At 50.2% G+C, this 20,724-nt stretch overlaps 1 protein-coding gene across 5 annotated transcripts in view; it reads left to right on the top strand.

Annotated features, from left to right (window-relative positions):
• ASTN2 (astrotactin 2) overlaps positions 1–20,724 on the top strand; it is a 602,317-nt gene that overhangs the window by 438,586 nt on the left and 143,007 nt on the right. For all 5 annotated transcript variants that reach the window (XM_073314892.2, XM_073314893.2, XM_073314894.2 and 2 more), the window contains 2 exons: positions 11,717–11,850; positions 13,301–13,449. In XM_073314892.2, coding sequence (XP_073170993.1) covers positions 11,717–11,850; positions 13,301–13,449 — 283 coding nt within the window. The remainder of the gene's footprint in view (positions 1–11,716; positions 11,851–13,300; positions 13,450–20,724) is intronic.

The following is a 20,724-nucleotide window of genomic DNA, read 5'->3' as shown; positions in this document are numbered from 1 at the left end:
AAGTGCTACTGTAGGACAGCTAATAATAATTAATAGGCATTTGAGAATGGGATTCCAACTGGGCTTTGGCTCTGATACCTGCCTTTAAGCTGATATCACTATCACACATCCATGCCCAACTATTCCCAAGGCAGATGCTCGGGGTGGAGGGGGGAATCCATTCTGTTTGGGTTCTCATACTGCACTCACCTGCATGGTATTTGAGCACCTGGGCAAAGAATTTACTTTCCATCACTGATGGTTGAACCCCCTGTGCCAGGGTGGCCCACCCCTTTAAGGACCAGGAATCCGTGGGGCAGTCAGCCCAGTTCACTTAGCCCCACCCTGCTGTCATCTGCTCTGGATGTGGGGCGTATGTTGAGGAAAGCCCAGCAGTGGGGATAACTGGCTGGGGAGGAAAGAAGAGGAGCTGACTGCAGAGGAAAGCCCAGCAGCTGAGTGTTGGCTGGGAGGAGAGCAGACAGATTGCTCCTGCCTGGGGGTGTGAAGCCTGGGTGAGGGCCACGAGCTGTTTGAGGACTTTGGCTGGCCAGGGCCCTTGGTAGGAGGATGCAGTTTGTTGGGGTGACCAGAGCCCAGGTACCTGTTGGTGGATGTGAAGACTGCCATTGCAGCTGGGACCTACCTGTAAGGAAGGGGGCTGGACATTGAGCCCAGCTAGGCCAAAGATTCCTTTGGAGTTTTTTTTTGGGGGGGCAGGGGGAGGAGGTTGGGAGTTTGTCCAAAAGATACTGTTACCATGGAAAGGTGGATTTGCTGGGGGGTCAGGTCAGCTCTATGCCGGGAATAGGCTTAAGATCATTGTGGGGAAATTGAGGCGGACGTGCTGCAGTGCTGGGTCTCACTGTGAGGGGGTGCGCCAGGACAGCGAGTCTTGGTGTGCTCCCCGCAGCCTCTGTGCTAGAGTTTCTGCCAGGGAAAATGGGAGATTGAAAGGAGCTGCAAGAAACCCCGTAACAGTGTGATCCAAAGGCCCAATTGGATAACATGAGCCGAGGCGCAGGGATGCTTTGTCATCATGGGGAGTTAGCACACGTTTCCAGCAGGGATTTGCTTTGTAACATGATGTTCAGGTGGAGCAATGTGCAAAGCAAGCGTCCCCGAGGAAGGTGCGCTCCGCAGGCTGAATTGGAGTGAAGTGCACATCTATGTTTGCTGGGAAAAACCCTGGGAACACTGATAGTGTAGCATCTCCCCAGATCCACAAACACACATCTTGGGATGCTCTGGGGCAGAGGGGAAGCAGGAAGTGATGACAGGTGGGAGAGGACAGGAGGGTTTGTTGACAGTCAACTATCCAAGCACCTGCAGATCAGCTTGGGAAGGTCTCTGGAAGGCTCACAAGCCAGTGTAGGTATGGCCAGCTTGGCCAGGCCACCCCTTGCCATCTCTGATTTCCATGAGTTAATCACTCTCTCTGATGATGTCACAGTTTGCCCTGGAGGCAGAGCAAACCTGGACCTGGGGAAGTCAGAGCCATGGACTGAGAAAATGAATCGGGATGCCGTAGTGCTGAGAGCCTCCGCGAATGCAGGGAGGAATACAATCAAAGAGGAGCTAGAGCATGTCAAATGTGGATTTACTCAGAGCACTTTCTGACCTACAGCTGGCCAGGAGGCACTGCATACAAGGTTGTGATATTTTGCTCTTATCCCTTGAAGTCTGTTCAAGCAGACAGACATTTGTGCCCCTTCCCATTGGTCACATTTTTCAGGGTTGTTTCTCTGTGGTATCCCAGAGCTGCTTGTTTTAGGGGAGGGGAGGGGAGGAAAAATCTGTACCTGTGACTGGCAGCAATGCCAGGGAAACTGGCATTCATAGGGCCTTGGTTCCAACACTGCAGCTCTCGCCAGCTTCTCCAAGCACTCTTGGGTCCTAGTCCCGCCAGACTGTGCAGAAGTGGAAGGCCAGGCAAGCTTCTGAAAGAAAAGAAAACATTCTGTGCACGCAGATAATTCCCCCAAAGCAGAGTCTGAAGACATGGAAGGTCGGTGCCAGTAATTTATTTTTCCATGGACAAAGTCGCAAGGGAGCCAGAGCAACTGGGGACAACGTTGTTATTGAGTGGGGGGGGGAAGGAAGGCCGTTTATATCTGTTAATTGGCACTCATCATTCTTGCATTAATACGCTGTGCAAAGTTTAGCCACTCGGGCCTCTTCCTGATATGGATCTCGTCCACATCCGACTTGCATTAGTGAATAGGCCCGCTCTGATCTGACCTATTGTGCTGTAATAGGGAGCTTTGTATTCTAGGTGTGAAAGCAAAGCCGACTCGCCTGAACGGGACTGTTGCTACAGTATGAATGTTGTCTGATGCTGCCAGGTTTTCCAGTTTCCTCTGCTGCTCCCTTGGTTCCCATCAATAATAGAAGCCAGTGCATTGCCCATCCTGGATCCTTTCCAGCACCCTGAGCTTTCTGGCAAAATGTTGAAGTCCCTTCACAGGATGAACGGCAGGAGATACTGCTCCCCAGGGAGAAGCAGCCGGAGAAGAGGAGGGTGTGAGCACTAGAAGATGTGGTCGCCTGCCAACAACAGTAGGGAAATTTCACCTTCCTTTGCTCTGAATCTGGAACAGACTTGCAGACGCAAACTCCATAATCCTGGAAAGAGTCCCTGGTCTGGGAAGTCCTTTATTTTTATCTCCTCTATTAGATGTTGTAACTTATATGGAGTAGCATTTATCTCCTGCTGAAGCCCATTGAGCCATGCTGCTGGGTTTGAAATGCACTGAAACCGAGGTCTGACCTGAGATTACGGTTCTGTCTGTCTAGGTGCTTATATGGCCCTAATCCTTGCAGAACCTTCACTCGCCAATAAATGAATGTCGATGAATAATGCCCAGGGCATTATTTGTATTACTGTAGTGCATAGGGGCCCTTGTCATGGATCAGCATCCCCTTGTGTTAGGTGCTGTAAAAACTTGTAGCATTTACCTGCACAGGATTTGCCCTGTTATCATGATAAAGGTATGAACTGGCTGCTGTATCTGAAGGGCACTCCTTGCTCCACTCCCCACAGCCGTAGCTGTATTTGACAAGGAGGATTGTGTGGTTAATGAACCCCAGTGTCAAGTTAGTGGTACAGAAAAGCAGGATGTTAGTCTTGGCTGTGGGACTAACTGCCACCAGAGATCAAGCCGATCCCATGTTTTGGCTAAGTTAGCAGCTTCAGAATGGAAGAATGGGGCCATGGCCTTGGTTCTTCTTTCCAGAGGGATGTGACGTGACTTTGGAACTCATGTAGCGTTGCCTAGAGATACCTTTATTGATGCCTTGGAAATGCATGGAGACCACATAGCCAGGTCACAGGGTGCACCTCGGAGACCAGAGAGTAACAGATGGGGCCTAGAGGCAGTCAGACTACACAGTAGAAACAAGGCATGTATGATGCACAAGAGGGAAAGCAGCTTTGAGTAACAGCCCATTGAATGGAAGGTCACAGTGGAAAGTCTGCTATCCCATAAAGGATGATGGAGGCATAAGAAAGATCAGATCTGTATCTAACTCTTTTGGGATGATCCACAATGTCCTAGTAGATGGGTGCTCCTTTCTCAATGCCCTTTGCAATCAGCTGCAAGAGAATAAGTCTTCTCAGCATCTTGTTCAGGTTCACCATCATGAGAGCATGCACTCAATTTATATATAGGCAAAATGGATAAATGGGCATAAAGAGAGGAACCCCATGACTTCCTTTTAGCGTCACAGGCACTCCGATGTGATAAAGAAGGATTATTATCCCAATTTTACAGGTGGGAAAACTGAGGCATGGGGAGGTGAAGCAGGTTGGCCAAGGTATCCCAATGCACGAGCAGCAGAACTGACAATGGAACCCAGGCATCTAGCACCCTGCTGCCAGATGCAGAAAAGACTCCATGATTGCATACATCGTTTGGTTAGAAGCTCCTCTTGGTTTTGAGAGACATGCTGATTTCGAGCCCTTTACCCATTCCTCCTGGCAAAGGGGCTGTCCCCTGTACTGTTTGAAGGAGGCCATGGAGTAACAAGAAAAAGATGGAACTCTCATTTATTGCTGAGATTGGTCTAACCAAGAAGTTAGTCACTGGGGGAAAACAGAGATTAAGGTTTGAGAGGCTTATCCGGGAAACCAATGCAAGACACACAATGTACCAGAATAGCCAATTTCTATTGGAATAATCCATCCAAACAGTCTATAGCCAGATTCCCTCACAGAAATTCACTTCCGCATTCAACCTGACTTCATTTTTTCCCCCGATCCATATATTCCCCTCTGTAATTCTTCCTGAAAATGAGGCATGTACTAACCACAAAAGTTCTTTGATCCAAAGAATAAGTAAGGCCAGATTTCCAATCCTTAGCAGCTCCAGTTGAGGCCACATTTTCAGACATGCTCAGCGCCCAACATGCACCCAACCCTCTGAGCTCTTTGGAAATCCTGAGCCCCATGGTGGGTGTTGAGTCCTTATGAGAAGGCTGGCCTGAAAGCTCGGGCACTTGAAGTAGATTCTCCCTCCCCACTATCCTGCAGCTGTTCCTCAGTCAGCCCTGGTCGTGGAACTTTCTTTGTGTTCAAGGTCCTGGGAGCTGGACTGGGGCCCGCAGGACATTTCCCAGCAACCACCAAAAAGCTGTAATACAGGAATGACTTTCCATCCTTCCCTTTCTCACCCGGATTTGAGCTGTCAGCAGACTGTTAAAATGTTTCTGTATTCAGTTGCGGAGCCTCTGAGCCATGAAAACTAAGCAAGCCCTGTGTTCACCGTGGCACAAACAAGAGGGGAAGAAAGACCCATCTGCACTCACGTCAATGATAGATGGGGTACGTGGGTCATTCATTTTCCTAATATTTGTTAAGAATAGACTCAACGTATGGCAAGATGGAGTTTTACGGCCCTTTATCTCTTGTTCACGTCGAAACAAACAAAGTAGCCATCTTGGGGGGGGGAACCATCAATCCATTATATGGGTATGTGTGGGTGTGGGGTGTCAGTCTTATTATACCTTTAAGAGCAAATTTGATGCTGTTGCGGTGATTCATAACGCTATATATCTAATGGCATGATTCCTCATCTAGAAAATAAAACTTCTGAGCCAGTTTCTATTCTCATAAATCTTCCTCTGGCACTGAAGGATGTAAACCAAGTGCCCTGACTCACAGGGAAGCCATACAATTTGAATACTTTAAAATGAAGGAGAAATTTGCCTGAGGACTCAGAGCAGGGTCGGGGTGCTGGGGAGTGGTTAGCTCCCACAGGACAAGCAGCCTGTTCAGTGCATTGTGGGAAGGGAGTTACTCTGCCATCCCAGGCGCCTCCAACATGGAGGGCCCAACCCTGTGAGGTGCTGAGCACCCTCACGTCCCTTGACTTGCCATGGCTCAGTACTTAGCCAGGATCGGGCCCTAAATCAGCACATCCAGGGTTAACTTTATGGTGCTGTGGGCCTCCCTTGCCAATGTCCTAAGACGGTGATGTCGAAGAGAGAGAAGGGTTAACTTTGGGTATGGGAGCGGGGAGAAGTACCTTTCAATCACAGACACCAAAGCAATGAGGTAGCTGTGTCAAGGACAAGAAAGGGTAGCCTTCCGGGGGATTAGCCCCCAGTCACAGACGCCCTAATGCCAAAACAGGGAACAGAGAGTCTTCAGTCGCCCAGGGTCAGGGCTGGATTAAAGGTGTTTTGGGCCCGAGCACAGCTGTGTTTGAAGATACACTCGATAATCAAAGATGGATATATGACAGATCTCTCCCCCTTCATATGTGTCCCACCATTGCCATCTGCAAGCAGTCTTTTTCCCCCTGAGGGTCACTGTTTGGATTACAGTGATTGCAGTTTCACCTTTGTCTATGTAAGCGGGCTCTGTGCAGCATCCCTTCCTTCTTTACGATGCTCAGGAGAGGGAGAAAGCAAGCAGGCAGCCGGGTTATGGTGACAGCCCAGCTTGCAGGGTAGCAGATAGCTCTTGAGCATTACCGCTCTCTGAGACTGAGCCCCTCCAAGAACCAGATAGCACCCCCAAAAGACACATTCGTACCCAATGAGCCAGGCAGGTCCCACTCATCAAGTACTACGTCCCTACCGGGCAGCAGAGAATTCCTGAAGGTTACTGGGTGGTCCCACAGGAGGAGATACTGGACTCCTACAGGCTACGGCAGAATCAGCTGGGCACCCCACTTTGCAGCAGGGGCACCCAAGCACAGTGCAGAGCCCTGAATGTTGTGGCAATGTCCCTTGAAGGCATCAGGGAACCCCTGAAGGTTACAGTGGGTACGCTAAGGTAGACATGGAGCTCCGAGGGGCAAGGCGGTGGCCCCAAAGGGAATTTGGAGCCCCAGGATTGTACAGCGGTGTCCTGGAAGGGTAATGCAGCTTCCTGGAGGCTGCAGGATTCTGCTGGAATCCTGCTTCAGGAACTGCTTTGACCTTTGTCGCGACCTGTTTTTCCAAAGCACCTGACTTCTTCCCTTCCTCTGATTCCCCCCCTCCGCCCCAGCTCCCCACGCACACACTCCCCAGCGCACACACTTACTAGAAACCCTGATTAAAAACAAGCAACGCGCAGCTCTGCCGAAGCCTGCCCACTGGCTGTCTGCTGAGCCCGACGCCCAGCCTCTCCTGGCTCGGTTTGACGTCAGCCAGCTGCTCCTCTATAAACAAATGTCAGCGAAATTGAATAGAGGCTGCTGTCAGGGCCGGGGGCCCATTGTTTCTCGTGTAACTCTGTTACTGTGCGTAGGTGCGCTCAGCCTAATGAGTGGAATTGAAGGACGCATCGATGGGCTAACCTCGTTTGTGTAAAGGTTGACACAAGGCAGATCAGGGCTCTGTACCTGCAGGATCGAATTAAAGTGTGTCGGGTTGCGGGGGAATGGGGCGGGGGGAGCATGTAGTTCCTGTAAACAACAAAAAAGAAATTAACTCTTGGATGGGGCTAAAGGGTATGGCCATTGGTGGATGAGATTACATCATTAGGTGGCCAGGGTATCCAGCAAGGAGCGAGCCCAGGCGAGGGGGAAAGAGCTGCAAAAGCACCGATCTCTGACTCTGTGGAAGCCTCGCGCATGCGTGTTCGTGAATACCAGTGACCATGCACCCACTGCTGCACCATCCTCGGGGCAGTGTGAGTGCACGGCGACATGACGCAGATGGAGGATGTACGGGCATGTTGTGATGGTGCCAGGGTGTCTGGCATGGCAGGCGTGCACCACACGGGCAGTGTGTAGGGGGAGAGTGCAAGGGGGCGGCAGCATTTGGGGTTGAGGTTGTGAGGCTTTCGGATGATGGTGTGACAGCAGACTGGGCACGGGTTCAGATGGGTTGGCAGAGACAGCAAGGGCCATAGATGTGAAGAGTAACGTATGAGAACAGTACAGGTAATGTGGTGGCAGCTCAGTGGGGGTGGCAGGCGGCAGTGTGGGGTGCGGGGGTCGCAGGAGGGTGGTGTGCGGTGAAAGGGGTGGTAGGGAGCAGTGTGAGGTTCGGGGGTGGCAGGAGGGTGGTGTGCGGTGAGGGGGTGGTAGGGAGCAGTGTGAGGTTCGGGGGTGGCAGGAGGGTGGTGTGCAGTGAGGGGGTGGTAGGGAGCAGTGTGAGGTGAGGGGGTGGCAGGAGGGTGGTGTGCAGTGAGGGGGTGGTAGGGAGCAGTGTGAAGTGCAGGGGTGGCAGGAGGGTGGTGTGCGGTGAGGGGGTGGTAGGGAGCAGTGTGAGGTTCGGGGGTCGCAGGAGGGTGCTGTGCGGTGAGGGGGTGGCAGGCGGCAGGGTGCGGTGCAGGGATGGTAGGGTGCGGTGCAGGGGTGGCCGGGGGCAGTGTGGGGTGCGGTGATGGCAGGAGGGCGGTGTGCAGTGAGGGGGTGGTTGGGGGCAGTGTGGGGTTTGGGGGTCACAGGAGGGCAGTGTGGGGATGGTAGGGGGCAGTGGGGAGGGTGCGCAGGTGGCAGAAAGGCAGTGTGTAGTGCATAGGGTTGCCAACTTCCTAATCGCGCAAAACCAAACGCCCCTGCCCCGCCCCTTCCCTGAGGCCCTGATCCCACTCACTCCATCCCTCCTCCCTCCATCACTCTCTCCCCGAACTTCACTCACTTTCACGGGGCTGGGACAAGGGGTGTGGGCTCTTGGGGTGGGGCCAGGGCTGAGTGGTGTGGGGTGCAGGAGGGGGCTCAGGGTCGGGACAGGTGGTTGGGGTGCGGGAGGGGGTGCGGGGTGCATGCTCTAGTCAGGTGGCGCTTACCTCAAGTGGCTGCGGGTCAGCGGCGCAGCAGGGCTACGGCAGGCTCCCTGCCTGCCAGCTCCAGCTCTGCATGGCTCCTGGCAGAGGGGCCAGGGGCCTCTGCGCACTGCCCCACGCCCGCAGGCACCCCCGTCACAGCTCCCATTGCTCACGGTTCCCAGCCAAAGGGAGCTGCGGGCGCTGAGCTAAGGGGTGGGGGCATCGTGCGGCGCTTCTCTGATTGCCGGCCACTTAGGGGCCGCAGAGACGTGCCAGCTGCTTCCGGGAGCTGCGCGGAGCCAGGCAGGGAGCCTGTCTTAGCCCCACTTCGCCGCCAACCAGACTTTTAACGGCGCGGTCAACAGTGCCAACAGGAGCTGCCACGACCCTTTTTGACTGGGTATTCCGGTCGAAAACTGGACGCCTGGCAACCCTAGCGGTACGGGGGTGGCAGGAGGGCAGTGTAGTCACTGAGAGGAAATCCATTGCTTAGCAGACCTTGCTTTGGGCCCAGGTGACTTTCCTGGGCAGCCTGACACAGCTGTCTCTGCAGGCTCCCACCCCATAGGCGCTAGCGGACGTTGAGCTCAGAGAGCTGGAAGCTATTTCCTATTGAGTGGTTCAGGTGTTTTCTCTCTCTTCGGCTCCACCTGGTGCTCTGCTCCGACACGCTGCACATGGCCCCGCTCACTCCAGCAAGCTCCCCGAGTCTCCCCTGTTGGCTGGAGATGTGAGGGGAGCCCGCACCCATGTGGGCCAGCAGGGAGCTGTAAACAGTGAGTCTATTGCAGGACACATAACATGGAGCAGGAGGAGCAGTTCAAAGGCCAAGGATGATCTAATGTCTTTCCTTCCCCATTCCTGGCCTGGCTGGAGAGTACTCTCAGCTCCATGCCCTTCAAATCCTCTTGGAAATCCAACCTTCTCTCTCTCTCAGGCTCCCTCATGCTTTTCTAAAATCCATGTGTCAGTTTCTCCTCTTCTTTCAAAACCATCAGGAAATCCCATCCAAGCTGTGGCCCCATTTAGAAAGAATCATCCTGGGCAGCCACCTATGGCATCGTACCTAGGTCAGCAGTACAGCCCCCCACATCCCCCAGTTATGGAATGGGACTGATGTATTTTTGCTTATGTATTTTTCCTTTTCATTAATTCCTGGTCACATTAGTTATAGCAGACCCTCTGGGTAATACAGAGGTTGAGAGATTATTATATGGTTGCAACATGAGACAATTCATTCTCATGTATCTGATCTGTCTGTCTGTCTGTTCTAGACATTCTCTAATTGTCTAAAAATACCCTTTCCGCTTTTAGGCTTTTACTTAGGATCTAAAGAGTAATGATGTATTTTCTCTCTCTTTTGCTCTCTTTCTCATCCCCTTCCCTCCCCCCGCTTTTTATTTTTATTTTTTATTTTTATTTTTTGAGTGGAAAACATTTAATAAATGCCTGGAAGCAGAAATATTGCAGACTTGGGTGACTCAAGGCGCTTTATTATAAAGGTGGTTGCGTGTTTGGGGAAATTGTCAAAATCCCAAACAATAGAGTAAAAAGAAAAGGAGGAGTTGTGGCACCTTAGAGACTAACCAATTTATTTGAGCATAAGATTTCGTGAGCTACAGCTCACTTCATTAGATGCATTCAATGAAGTGAGCTGTAGCTCATGAAAGCTTATGCTCAAATAAATTGGTTAGTCTCTAAGGTGCCACAAGTCCTCCTTTTCTTTTTGCGAATACAGACTAACACGGCTGCTACTCTGAAACAATAGAGTGTGACGTATGTCTCTATTTATACCCTTTTTCTCAATGGTTCGAGGAAGGTGCTTTTACTACAGTGTTGTGTTAAATACCAAATCTGCTGAAGCCATTCCTGTCCCCTCCAAGGGGTGATTTCAGGCTTTAAGGTGTAGCCCTTAAAGTTAGTCTTCTCACGTGGGCCAGGCAGCTGCGGTCGGGCACTTTTGGAGATTTGAAGGGGGTGAAGTAGTGCTGCTTTAAGTACTGGGGATTTGTCAGATCAGAGCTGGCTGGGGCGGGAAAGCCAAGAGAGCTGTTAGGTATATAGGGGACACTGCTCAGAAGTTTGGGGTCCAAAATGTAGGTCTTCTAATACCTTGGGAAAGGAATTGCAAAAGCTAATAGAAGCAGATTTTAAAAAACAATTACAGTGAAGTCAGAGTTTCATTATTGCCATATCTCTTAGAAACCTAAATGGAGGCTGGAACACCTGGGTGCCAGGTGCTGTACGTTCACATAGTGGGAGACAGCCCCTGCCCCAAAGAGCTAATGGTCTAAGTAGAGGAGACCGACAAAGGAGGAGAGGGGCAACAGAGGAGAAGCAACTTAAGGTTATGCAGCCAGTGGGAGGGACTCCTGTCTCTACAACCCGGGTTTCCTGAGACCCAGTTACAGAGCTGAACCACTAGACCGGGTGCTGGTTTTGTTTTAAGCGTTCCCCTGCGGTATTAGCAACTCAGCTCCAGCAGCCTGGGGCTAGCGCGTGAGAACCAGGCAGTGAAACTGACCTGCTCTGTCTCTCTGTCCTAAGCCAAGTGAACTGCAAAAAGTGAACAATCATCAGGAATAGATTCTAAGCAAGTTAGATTTTTTAAAAAATGATTTCACCTTTACTAATCTAGGGCCAATCATGCTGTCTGATCCATGAGGATCATTATTGCTTCTGAGGCTTATATTGTAGTATCAGTCCTCTCAGGCGGTAGCAACCGCAGTGAGGAGTTCTTGTCATGTTAATGGCAGTGCATAGGTATTAATAATTTCCATTAGATGCACTCCCTAAAGTGCTTTTACAAACTCTTCTGGTTGTACCTACTAGGGTACCTAGTCCTGCAATTCTTACTCTTGTGAGTAATCCTTACTCAAGCAAGTAGCACCACTCACTTCAGCTGGACTGCTCATATGAGTCAGGAGTGTGTGAGTACAGCATGCATGATGGCCCCTGGGTGCTTTTTATTCAAGAGTCATTCTACTCACCTTTGAAATGCAGTCAGTTCTGGGGTGGAGCATAAGAATATTAAAAGTTGGAAGTAAAGAACAGTAGTACATCCTACTGAAACTTCAGGTCAAGTTAAGGGAGCCCAGACTTGTTGGAATTGGGTTTATCCCTGTCCTTCTGCAATAAAGTCCCAGGGGACCACATGGGCCCTTTTACATCTCAAAAGACTCCCTTTGTGGTCAGCGCTGTACAGATACATAAAGAGATACAGACCCTGCTGGAAGAAGTGTACAGTCTAAACAATCAAGACCAAATCATTATCCCCCATTATCCCACAGACGTGGGAACTGAAGCACAGAGTAAATGACTTTCTCAAGGACACATGGGAAGTCAGTGGCAGAGCTGGGAATTAAACCCAGGTCTCCTGAGTCCCATTGCATGCAGAAGCCCCTACTTCATCCTTTCCAGATCTAATGACATTGACATTGATAATTGGGGCAGGGTAAGGACTAGGTGTTAGCTGATTTCCCTGAGCTTTCAGCGTTTACATGTTTGTTTCTTTTTAATAAAACTTTCCAGGCCTTCATGGGAGCCCTGATGAGCTCATACTGGTGCTCAGGGAAAGGAGACGTTATCGAGGATTGGTGCCGATGTGACCTGAATGCCTTCGACGAGAATGGACTCCCAAACTGCAGTCCTCTCCCTCAGCCTGTGTATGTATCTCTTGGTGAATGACTTCCATGTTGTGGTGTGGTCAGCACATACTCAATCCCCTTCTGGTTTGCTGAGTGGGGTTATGGTTTTGCCCACAGGTGCCTCCTGGCTCCTGCATTCAAACTCAGGTCCCTGGCCCAGTGCATCTTGCTGTGTGACTGAGGACTTTCAGATATCCTGATGCTGCCTGCGGCCCTGGGAGGTTTCTTTGTTATTTTTCATCACCTTATTAGTACGGCTTGTAGAATGGGATTTAAAACGGTGAAAGAAATGGAATTACAATGCAGTTCATTGTGGCTTGTCAGAGCGAGAACAAATCAGGAGCAAACTGATGAGGAATTAGCTGAAACAGCAGGAAGAGAGACTGGCTTCAGCTCTCCACTAGGAAGAGAACATCGTTTTAGTAAGCCAATACCCTCAGATGGCATTGATTTCCCATCCTGAGCTCAGCAAATACACTGGTACTCTCAGAGCCTAGTTGTTAATAGCCCTGCACCTTGTGTTGTCATTGACTACAGTCCTAAGGGGGCGCAAAGTCGGCATGATTCTGACCTGGTGGCACTTTATGCTCTTCTTTGCACTGGTGTCAGTGATGGTGATGGTGTCCTGCCATGTGTGCAAGGGGCTGAGGTAGATGACTTCTCAAGAACCCTTCCAGTCCTACAATTCTATGATACAAGGCACATACCATGAAGAATCAGACCTCTCTCTCTCCTCACACATACACTCCCGTTCTCTCTCTCACACACACACGCTCTCTGACTCACACTTCGTACATATTCATCCCTCTCTTTCTTTTGCTTACACACATTTCTGAGACTCGCTCACAAGCCCTCTTGCACACACACACACCCGTACACACTCTTGGACGTGCACACTCTTGCAGTCCTTCACTCCCATTCAGGCACAACCTGAGCTAGATTCTCTCTTCACTTATACCCCGTCTGGGTATAAGCTGGGTAGCATGGAGACACACAGAGGGAAAGTTTGACCTTCTTGCTCTCCTCTTTCACTCTCTCGTGCTGCTCGATATCCATTCTCCATAGGGTCACTGAGCTGATCTGAGATTGCAGGGACGTAGTTATGAGGGTGTTAAATGAAAAGGTGGAGAGCCCTTCAGGTGGGATGAGTTTAGCCACTCTCAGTCGGCAGTAGGTGCATAGCCCAGAGACGCTAATGCAGGAGTCACGAGAACAAGGTTCTTCAGGGAGCAGGTGGAGGAGGGAACAGCATACAGCAGGATCTGACTCCACCTGGCTGAAAGTTTCCTTTTTTGTTTTTTTTCTCCCTCCGCTTCCTATTGTCTCCGTGTTTCTTGTGTTCATGTGTTTGTGTCTGAATGTGCGAGAGAGCCCATAGGCATATGTTCAGAATCTGCTTTAACAGGCTGCCTTTCCTCAGAGTGCAAGCTGATTTCCAGGAGTTCTGCTTTGTTTGTGCCCTGCCCAGGTTGCGCTTATCCCCCAGCGTAGAGCCCTCCAGCACCGTGGTCTCTCTGGAGTGGCTGGACGTCCAGCCTGCGATCGGGACAAAGGTCTCCGATTACATCCTTCAGCACAAGAAGGTTGATGAGTACACGGACACTGACCTCTACACAGGTAGGTGAGGACAAAGGGCAGCAGCTCCGGAAATGCCGCAGCAATGTTAACTGATTCTGTGCCCGAGATTGCTGGCCACAGCAATCCGAGCTCTGTCCTTGGGATTTTGTTGGCTTTGTGCAGAAGGGTACGGAACACAGACACCAGCTGGAGTGTAGTGCCAAAGCTCCTGCAGCGGGAGTGGCTGCTGAAGGCCTCTGTAGAGTCTGTTACTTGGAAAAATGAGAGAAAAGTGTTTGGTAACTACAAAGAAGTTATTTGCATTTCAAAAGTTTTGTAGCAACTGGGCAACCTACAAAACTGAGACCTCAGCTAGAGCTGTGCAAAGCTTCGCTAACAGCACCTGAAACTCACCTGGTTTTGGAGTTTAGCTATAAACACAGAACGTGGACCCAGTCCCCTGAGGCTCGTCAGTGTTTTGGCTGAGACTCAGAGCATGATTCAGGGGCCTGCAGGTCAAGGTGGAAGGATGTGAAACTTGTCGATGGGTCTGGATGAGTAATTAAAAATGATGTATTCTAAAACATAGCACCAAAGGTGTTGAAAGCTGCTGCTCAAGCTCTGCTCAGTGAGAAAACCAGGCAAAACTCGGTTCCTTATCTTGCAATTAATGGAGGATTTGGGGTTCATTTAACTATGAAAGTTCAAAGTTATGGTGCAAGTGGGTTTTTCTCTCTCTCTCTCTCTCTCTCTATACATTACAGGTTCTTTCTTTGGAACATTGTGTTGCAAATCTCACAGGCTAGGTGGTTTACATGTGGGCGGGGTTGCTTACATTTGTTTTTCCTGGTGCTATCTGTCTCCCCATCCCATGCTCATTGCCGTGCTGTCTGAGCGCCTCCTAGAGGCTACACATGTCAGCGCTAGCAGGGGCTAGGCTCCACCACTGTATGCATTACTAAACCATGCTCTGCAGAAGCCTGAGGAACGGGCCCGGCTGGTGGGCGTCACTCTGAAGTGCTACCAGACAGATTGAGCCTCTCCATGAGGTCTGCACAGATGTGCCCACAGCATCTGCGCTGGTGAGCGTAGCCCGCCAGAGGCCTGCTGGTTCTGAGACCGTTCCCTCACTACTGCTCTCTCTTTGGCACAGGCTCAGCGCCCTCCGGATACTCTTGTGATCGTGTAACACCTCGCTCCAGTCGCAGTCACTTTGACACACCTCTGTATCCAGATGGGTAGCACGGAGGTGTGTGTGCGCCAAGCCACAGGCTGGTGACTCGTAGAGGCTCCTCTTCAGAAAGGCTTTCCGTTGCTGTTGTTGCAGACTAAGCAGGAGCTGGCCATGCGCCTTTTCAGTGCAGGGCAGGGTGCTGGCACCCGCACCAGGGTGGGGCAGGGGGACATTAAAGTGCCTCTGGCTGGCAATGAGCAGAAGACTCCTGATCGTGACTGACGGAGGATGAGTCCTGGGAACCTGGGACTCTGAGTGTGTGATGATTCCGTCAGAGGCGCTATCTCACTGTGATCATTCATAACCAATTCCTTCTCTCAGCTCGGCAGGGGCAAGCCAGGGAAATGCAGGCGAGAGAAGAATTTGGCTATTAGTGGTGGGTGGATTTTTGTGGGTTTATTCACTCTGTAACTTTCTGAGTACCTATGGGCTAAATTCTCTTCTGGTGTAAACTGGAGCAACCAAGGAAGCTGCACCAAATTATACCAGCAGGGATTTTTGGTCCCATCTGTTCTTCCTGTCAGATTTCTCTCTCAGGTATTTATATGACCCCCATTGTTAAGCATCTGTGCTACAGAGGCTAGATTTTCGTTGTCAGGGGAAAGATCAGCGCATCCTTCTGAGGCCTCTGATCATTTGCAGGGGCCTCCGCTATGGGCAGTCAGAATTGATGCCCCTCATTTGTTTACACCTCAGTCCCGGTCTCAAAGTAAGTTTCCCTCCCTCCCTGTCACTGACTTCCATTTCCAAAGCTATCCAATGCCGTTGCAATGCCTGGGTTACGGTTCCAGTTTCCAAGCATGGCAGGTTTGTTCTTTGCCTTGGAGGGGCACCCTCAGTATGCAAAAGGAAAGCTACACGGTAAAGGAAGCACTGTGTTTTGGATGGAGATTCCAGATTGCTCACACATTTGTCAGGTGAGGCCAGACGAGGGAAACATGGGGTTTCTTCTCTGATGTGGCTGGACCTCCGTGTGACAGCTGCAGCAGGAAATACAGATTATTATTATTATTTTCTTTTCTTTTTGCCATGTGTTTGACATGCAAAGAAAATCACTCCCGAGAGCCGCATGCCCCTCACTCTGAACACAAAAACAGAAACAACGAACAGACATTAAAAATAAATAAATAAAGAGCAAACCCCAAAATTCTCTCTTCCGTCAGTTGTTTGTATCCAAATGTTCCCTCCTTTCTCAAGCCTGTGGAGCTACTAATTTTAGATGCCTTGATTTTTGGACGTCCAACTGGAGACACCAAGGGGCCTAATTTTTCCAAGGCGCTGAGCTCCGCTGGTTCCGTTGACTTCATTTGGATGTGTGGATGCCCAGCTACTCGGAGAACGAGCCCCTGGGTGCCTCCAGTTGAGTATCTCTCTCTTTCTCTTGCTTTCTCATACTGCTGCCCGTCACCAGTCTCTGTGTGACTTTTGCATAAAATCAATAGCAAAAACCTAAAAACAGGAGCCCCCTGGAAAAGCTATGCCTCCGTTTTGGGGCAAGTTGAGGTTTTTCACTCTTCTTCTCTCAGTAGGGCAGCTGGCCATGCCCCCTCCCACAGAGAGACAGCAGGGTCATTCTGGCAGCACAGCCATACCATCCAAAAACCAGCTATGGTCTTGATGCTGCTGGAGTTTATTCCTGAGATCTCCAGGTCTTAAGAGTGGGAAGATAATCTGTATTTTTTAAAGAAAAATTAGAGTTATAACCTCCTAATATTGTGATTCCTGGCAATGCCCTCTGCTAGCACTGTGCCAACCCACCCTCTGGCTGCATGGCAGGATTTGCTCCTGTATGGCATCTGGCCCTCTGCCTGTCCCCCAAAGGCTCCAGCATCTAATCTCGACAAAACCCTTGGCCTCCTATTCTGCTGGCAAGTGGAAGAAGCCCTTTTCCTGAGCCAAAAATAATTTTATCCTCTTCTTCATCCAGGAGCAGGGTCAGGAGCCAGCTCTGCTTTTTCTTTGTCTCGGTGTGCAGGACAGAGGTGCTGGGGAGTGAGGGTGAGAGAAATGAAGGCCTCTCAGGGAATACCTGCCCACCCAACTCCCTGGCTAAATACACTTTTAAAGGCTTATTACTGGTGCTTAGAAAAACACAGCCCTCAAAACCTTGGATGTTACCAGGACTGTTCTCAAGGTGAATTTGTGTGCAAAGCAAACCATACTTTCAACACCGTGCAACGGCGAGAGAGTGGCTCTCCACTCAGCAGCCAGAAAAGAAGAAGGAAGAATCGCATCCCGAACTGTTCCTTAAAGTTTGTGGAAATTACTCACAACTCCATGTGCGTGACAACTTGGCAGATGAGGGATGCTCTTTGTTCGAACATGAGCTGTTCGAAGCGGGAGAGCGCGCGAGTGAGCGCGCACACTGGCGGGGCTGCTAGCAGATTATGTCATAGACAAAGCAGGCTCTGCACTTGAAAAAAAGAGAGAGAAAATGTGTTTTACAGAGTGAGGTACAAACCAAAATGTCTGTGAACATCTGGAACTAATATTAGGTTTGGAAAATGTTTTCTGTGACTTCAAAACTCCTCTGGAGGAAGGAGTGTAAAGTTAAGAACCTCCGAAGTGGGAAGAAGAGCAGAGCAGCAAGTACTTTTCATTTCTTTATTCTGGTTCCACTTCAGTCCAAATCCCCATCTGGTTCAGACTAGGGTTCCAGGTTATTATTATCGTTCATTGTTATTACAGTAGTTCATAGAGGCCACAACTGATATGGGGGTCTCATTGTGCCAGGTGCTGTACATAATGAGGGACAGTCCCTGCCCCAAATGACTTGCAGTCCAACTAGGCAAGGCAGACAAAGGATGGGTGGAAAGGAAGGACTGTTGTCTCCCTTTTAGAGATGGAGAATTGAGGTTCTGAGAGATCACAGCTGGGATTGCCATGCCCAGCTCTAATGGAAAGTCGATGGAACATAGGGACGTAGGAATGGAGGACTGGAGTCTCTTGAGTCCTCAAATCTAGTCCCCTGTTATTGCAGGCAATTCTGTCATGTAATCTTGTTCAGAAATGTATCACGCTCCATTTTAAAAGTAGATAGGCTCTTTGCCCCCTCCTACTCCTGATGGGAGGCTGTTACAGAGCCTCACTTCTCTGTTGGTTAGATGTCCCCTTCTGATCTCCATCCTCAATATATTCAAGTTCAGGTGTACCCCCATCGGTTTCTGTGCCATTAGATGTGGTCTCCCTGAGCTGCTTTAGAAGATCCCATGCATAGTGATGTCCCCCGGGTCCCACAGCAGCCTGTGGCAGAACCAGGCGCTCCAGAGTTTCAGTCCAGGACAAGACCATCCTTCTTCCCAATCCCTGTATACGATGTACCTTGTGGTAGTGCCTGGCCACCTCAGTCTGGATCAGCGCCCTGTTTATACTAGACACTGGGCAAGCCCTTGGGAACAGCATTTCCTCCCACCCCCCCCACCCCCAAGTTTACAGTCTAAGAAGGGGTGAATGGTGCAATTGCCCCCATGCACAGGGGCCAGTGCAGGTCCATGTACCAGTTAAGTCCCACCTAAGCCCTCAATCTAGGGGAGACGTGGGTGCTTAGGCCGTTTGCAGGTCCTCTCCACAGAGGTGAATTTCACCATGAAGAAGGTTCTTCTCACTCCCCCTACCACAGTTCAGAGATGCAGGGACAGGAGACCAGTGGGGTAGCTTGGGTTTGTAAATGGCCCTAGTGCTGGTGGATGGGGTCAGGCTGGCCGCCCTGGAGAGTGACGTGAGCCCTCTGATTCTCTGCACAACAGGTGTGGCACGGGCAGTGGTGAGGTATCCTTGCCACTTATCCCAAACAGGGCAACCCCTTCAATGGACGAGGGACATTCAGTCTCCAGGCCAATTCAGTGCTAACCAAGGGGCCTCCTTTCCCATCTCGTGTAGGCCACAAACAGCCAGAAGATGGTAACAGTCTTCAGTCCCACATCTCTCGTATCTCTCTCCAGGATGGAAACTCTGTAGTTTGTCCAGGTCGGGTACAGAAGCCTGACCTGCAGGTTGCAGCCCTGCAATCTACTGTGTACAAGGAGTACCTGACAGTCACTCTGGCCATGAGCCGAGTGTTCAATCCAGCAAGCTCGGGGAAAGGCTCCAGAGCCCACTGACAATCCTGAGCCATCCAGGGTACGTCCACACAGCCAGAAAAACCAACCCATGGCAGCTAGTCTCAGAGCCCAGGTCAACTGACTTGGGTTTGTGGTGTAGAGCTAAAAACAGAGCAGACATTTGGGGCTCTCCTGCCTGTGAAGGGGGAGGATCTTGCAGCCCGGCCTCCAGCCCGAGCCCGAACATCTACTCTGCTATTTTTAGACCTGCAGCATGAGCCCCATGAACCCAAATCGGTTGATCCGGACTCTGAGGGTTGCTGCCATTGCTCTTTTTTTGCTGTTGTAGATCTACCTCTCGACTCCTTTTCTCAGGCGCTTGTTTTTAATCTGGGTGAATGGACTCACCAGATCCTGTGACCATCTTCCAGGTCAGGCCTGGGCACTGTAGCAGTCTAGGGAGTGAGATGTCGGGCTTTGAATGCCCACGTGATATCCCATCACAATCTGAAGAACCACAAATAAGGCCCCTCTTGTGTCGGGGAACCCTGACGTCTCCCGCACAGTTAGAGCAGTTTCCTGCCTTCATATTGTTAATTGTATTGCAGTCGCACCTAGGAGCTCCGGTTGTGGACCAGGGCCCATTGTGCTAAGTGCTGTACAAAACAGAACAAAAAGATAGCGAGAGTTGGAAACTTTTGGATTCTTTTTCAATTGGTATGTGTGGGTGAGTCCTTGTAAACCTCCCCCACACACGCTTCCTGCTGCTGGAGCTACTGTCCCACTACAGGACTTTGTACATGCTTGATAGTTCATGCACCTCCCCTCAAAATCAGTCCCTCCATGAAACTGCTGCCCCATGTCAGCCTGTCTGTGACTGAGGGCTTCTGTCCCTGTAGCTGCTGTCCCTGTAGCTGCTGTCCTGGCATCAAACTGTTAGACCTTGTGACTCGTCTCCTTTGCAAACAGGCTGTTCAGTGCTGAGGCTTTCAGAGCTCTGTGGCAGAATAGCATCAGTGCATTACACACCTCCATGCCAAGTAACTCCAGCCCCTAGAAGAATGAGAGTTCAGCATTGTGATCCCCTCAAAGGAGGAGAAAGGAACAACCCTTTGGCTGCATGCTCCCTGAGTGACACATGGGTCAGAGAGAAGAAAAGCCTCCTTGTTAACCAGCCCCTGTGTAGGAATAAAGGGGATGATTAAATGTAATGTCACTAATCCCATCTCCTGTTTACCTCATCGGGGGAGGACATTTGGGTGGATTTTTAGGGCTTCAGATAAAAATAGCCACATTAGTAAAGGGTTTAAAAATAAAATAACAAAATGTACTTGTGATGCTGGCAGACCAAGAGCCAGCTCACGCTAAGATCCCCAGGTCTCCACACAACACTGACAAATGTGTAGCTGGAACCAGTCTGGCTCACCTGTGTGTTGGTATTGTTAAGGCAGGCGTTAGAATGATAAGAGTGTGGTTAGTATTTAGACTGTATGGAACACTTGTGATTTCCTGCCTGCATTTATCTCACTCATAACCTCTGTAGCCCATATTTTACGGTAATATTTGAGTGTTTTTGCATTGTAAGCCTCTGTAACCACATATAACACCAGACAGAAGAGAAACATTATCTAAGTGTGAAATGCTGGTCTCCGACACAAGGTGTGGTGTCCAGCCCGACAAGGAAGGCCCGTCAACCTCATGCGGTCTAGAGTGAAACATTAAAAGGGACCAAAGATTTTGTTGTTTACCCCCCTATGCTCCTTGAACTTGAGACTTGCAAGGGAATTCCTGCCATCAGCTGAGTTTGCAACTCACAGCAGAAGGGGAGAAAGGAATAAAAAACCCTAACCAATACAAGATCATCCTTCCTCCTAATCCCTGTATACTATGTACTATAAATTAGGGCTCAACTGGAGTATTGTGTCCAGTTCTGAACGCCACATTTCAGGAAAGTCCAGAGAAGAGCAACAAAACTGCTTAAAGATCTAGAAAACATGACCTATAAGGGAAGATAGAAAAAAACTGGGTTTGATTAGTCTGGAAAAGAGAAGACAGAGAGGG

Source organism: Lepidochelys kempii, chromosome 16 (assembly GCF_965140285.1).
Source record: "Lepidochelys kempii isolate rLepKem1 chromosome 16, rLepKem1.hap1, whole genome shotgun sequence".
In the NCBI taxonomy this organism is placed as follows: Eukaryota; Metazoa; Chordata; order Testudines; family Cheloniidae; genus Lepidochelys; species Lepidochelys kempii.
This window is presented reverse-complemented; position numbering and strand designations above follow the sequence as displayed.